The sequence below is a fragment of the Silene latifolia genome, chromosome Y (assembly GCF_048544455.1).
Source record: "Silene latifolia isolate original U9 population chromosome Y, ASM4854445v1, whole genome shotgun sequence".
NCBI lineage: Eukaryota > Viridiplantae > Streptophyta > Magnoliopsida > Caryophyllales > Caryophyllaceae > Silene > Silene latifolia.
In genome coordinates, this window is record NC_133538.1 from 284,018,825 (window position 1) to 284,022,147 (window position 3,323).

General features: G+C 40.9%; 1 protein-coding gene across 1 annotated transcript; it reads right to left on the reverse strand.

Annotated features, from left to right (window-relative positions):
- Positions 1-1,450: 1,450 nt before the first annotated feature.
- Positions 1,451-2,033, reverse strand: LOC141630824 (uncharacterized). Its single transcript, XM_074443573.1, has 2 exons — positions 1,719-2,033; positions 1,451-1,633 (listed from the first exon to the last, which is right to left on the reverse strand). Exons 1-2 carry the CDS (start codon positions 2,031-2,033, stop codon positions 1,451-1,453), a joined length of 498 nt encoding a protein of 165 aa, XP_074299674.1.
- Positions 2,034-3,323: the final 1,290 nt, after the last annotated feature.

The following is a 3,323-nucleotide window of genomic DNA, read 5'->3' on the forward strand; positions in this document are numbered from 1 at the left end:
ATTTAACATTCATCACTTGTAATTATTACTTGGAACTTGTTCTTGTACTTTGTCATGAGCTCAAATGAATCTTGAAGCTAGGAGCTAAAACAACTATAACTTTACTTCACAAATCGTCTTGCCAAAGTGTAACCATGCTTAATCTAACACAACTAAACAAACGATTACGTGCGACAAGTATATTTATATAATTAAACACACTTGTCATTATCAAAACATCACCATATAACTATATGGTGCAACACTTATACAGTTCTTTCTTAAACTCAAAGCCAATGGCCCTTTGCTTCATAATTGTCAGCAGGGAGTGTCTCTTGGACATTGCATCAGCAACAATGTTTTGCTTGCCTTCCTTTTATTTGCTTGGAAATGTAAATGATTGCAAAAATTCAACCCACTTAGGATGTCTGTGGTTCAATTTGTGCTGGCCACTGATATATTTCAAGGCCTCATAATCAGAGTGTAACACAAATGGCTTGGTTTTAAGGTAATGACTCCAATGCTTAAGAGCTTGACAAGAGCATAAAACTCCTTATCATAGGTAAAATTGCTTAGCTTGGCTCCATTAAATTTCTCACTGAAATATGCCACATGCCTCCTTTCTTGAATTAAAACAGCTCCAATGCCAACACCACTGGCATCACATTCAACTTCAAACAGACAGTTGAAATCAGGCAGTCTGAGGACAGGTGCTTCACACGGCAGCTTCTTGTTATTTCTGAAAGCCTGCTTCTTCATACATTCATTAATTGGAGCAGCAATGGTGCTGAAATTCTTCATAAATCTTCTGTAAAATTAAGCAAGGCCATGGAAGCCTCTCACTTTTGGGATGCTCCAGGGGACTGGCCAAGATTTAACTACTTCAATTTTATCTGATCCACAAAAATCCCTCTCCCAGAGACAATGTATCCCAAGTATTTCAATTCAGTTACCAGGAATGTACACTTCTCCAATTTGCCAAACATTTTACTATCCCTCATAATTTTGAACACAGCTTCAAGGTAATTTAGAGGCTCCTCTGTGGTCTTGCTATAGATTAGGATATCATCAAAGTACAACACAACAAACCTCCCCAAGCAAGGCCTCAACACCTCTGTCATGAGTCTCATAAAGATACTTGCGGCATTTGACAACCCAAATGGTAGCACCAACCATTCATTGAGCCCTTGTTTAGTTTTTAAGGCAGTCTTCTATTCATCACCTTCCCTGATTCTCATTTGACGATACCCTTGCCTAAGATCAATTTTGGAAAAGATCCTGGCACACTTAGCTCATCCAACATGTCATCTAGTCTAGGTATAGGGAACCTGTATATGACTGTGATGTTGTTGATGGCCCTGCTGTCAATAGACATCCCGTAGGTGCCATCTTTCTTAGGAACCAACAATGCTGGGACAGCACAAGGGGTTAAGGATTCCCTCACAAATCCTTTATCCATCAGTTCCTCAATTTACTTCTGCAATTCTTTGGTAGCAGCAGGATCACACCTGTATGCAGGTCTGTTAGGGAGTACAGATCCTGGCATAAGGCCAATCTGATGCTCAATGCCCCTCAGTGGTGGCAATCCACTGGGTACTTCAGCAGGGAACACATCCTGGTACTGCTCTATCAATGGCTTTACCCCGGCAGGAACCTGATGTCCCTCATGAGAACAAGCTGTTCTTGTTGTATTTCCTTAACAATTTCTCCTCAGATAAGAATAAGACCCCATAATTCACACTACGACTCCCATAGTTCCTCTGGTTAGGTGTTAGAGGAGTGAGAGTAATCTTCCTGGTACTCTGCTTGAAAGAGCAGGTGTTGCTCCATCTATGATGCATTGAGTTCTTGTCAAATTCCCAGAGCCTGCCTAGCAATAGGTGGCGGGAATCCATAGGTACCACATCACACAGGACTTTATCCCTGTACACCTTCCCAATTGAAAATGGGACCAGGCTCTGTTTGGCAACTTTGACTTCTGCTCCCTTGCTTAACCATCTCAACTTGTATGGGTTTGAGTGTTCCTGAGTGTTGAGGTTAAGCTTGTCAACCATGGTAATACATACTACATTGGTGCAGCTTCCCCCATCAATGATTAAATTGCAATCCCTCCCCCGAATGGTGCATCTTCTTCTGAAAATGAGGGACCTTTGGTCCTCTTCTAATAGTGCCTGCTGAGAGTGCATCACTCTCCACAAAACTAGACTGTGACCTATATCAGGGTGAGCTATGATCACATCCTAGCTTAGCCCCTCCTTGGTAACTGTCTCTTCCATAATAGGGTTCTCTTGCTTAAACTCAACTATTCGTTCCCTTTCCCATTCTTCCACTTCCATTGCTGTCACATTTCTTTTAGAAGGACAATCCTTCCTGAAGTGGCCATAGCCCTGACACTGAAAGCATTTGATCCTGTTATCAGTGGGGTTTGGGTTAGGCTTTTGGTTCAGGACTCCCTTTCCTTGATCAGAGGTGGGCTGGGTTATGGATTTAGGTGCTTCACCAATCCTGACACTAGAGTAAGGCTTATACACAGGCTTAGCAACAGGTTTAGACACTGTGGGTTTGGTCTTTCCCATTTTCTCAAATATTAGTGACAGGTTAACCACATCATCATAAGACCATAAGGGTTGCATTCTAACCTTAGTGGCAATGTTTTTATCAAGGCCCTCAAGAAACATAGCAATCCTTTGCTCGGGTTTTTCATTAATCTCACACTGTAAGATTAACTGTTCAAACTCCTTCAAATAGGTCTCAATAGGTCTCTCATCTTGTCTAAGTTTTGACAGTTTAATGAATAAATCCTGGGTTTAAACAAGTTAAATTATCAAGCCTGGTCTCAAACTACAGCTAAACACAAGTTTGAGTTGGTTGAGAGAAGTCTCAGGCTTTCATTCATTCAAAATAGTCTGCCTCTATGCATTGTGGATAAAGGTCCTTATATAGGCCTCTTACCCTAACTTCTGAGTTTCAATCCTTACATCCAAGGGCTAAGAATCAATATTAGGAAACGTGAAACCAATAGAAATATTTTATAAATGACTTAAAAAAGGAACTGGATACAAACAAACTGAATTAAAGTTGGTCCAGACTGAAATGGGTGGTGTAGGCAACTTGTGCAGGATTGTTGCTGTTGCTTAGCATTGGTCCTTCCCAAGGTCAAAGATTGAAGACAACAAGAGTTTAAACCTTTTGTCCTTGAGTTCTGATGCAGCTCAAAATATGACAACAACTTAAAAAGGCTTCAACAAACAGCTTCATCCTTGTTCAGCCAAAAGGGGAAATCCTGCTTTATGTCACTATCAGTCTTTTGCAACATGTGACTCAGTTTGGGGTTGATTTCTTTA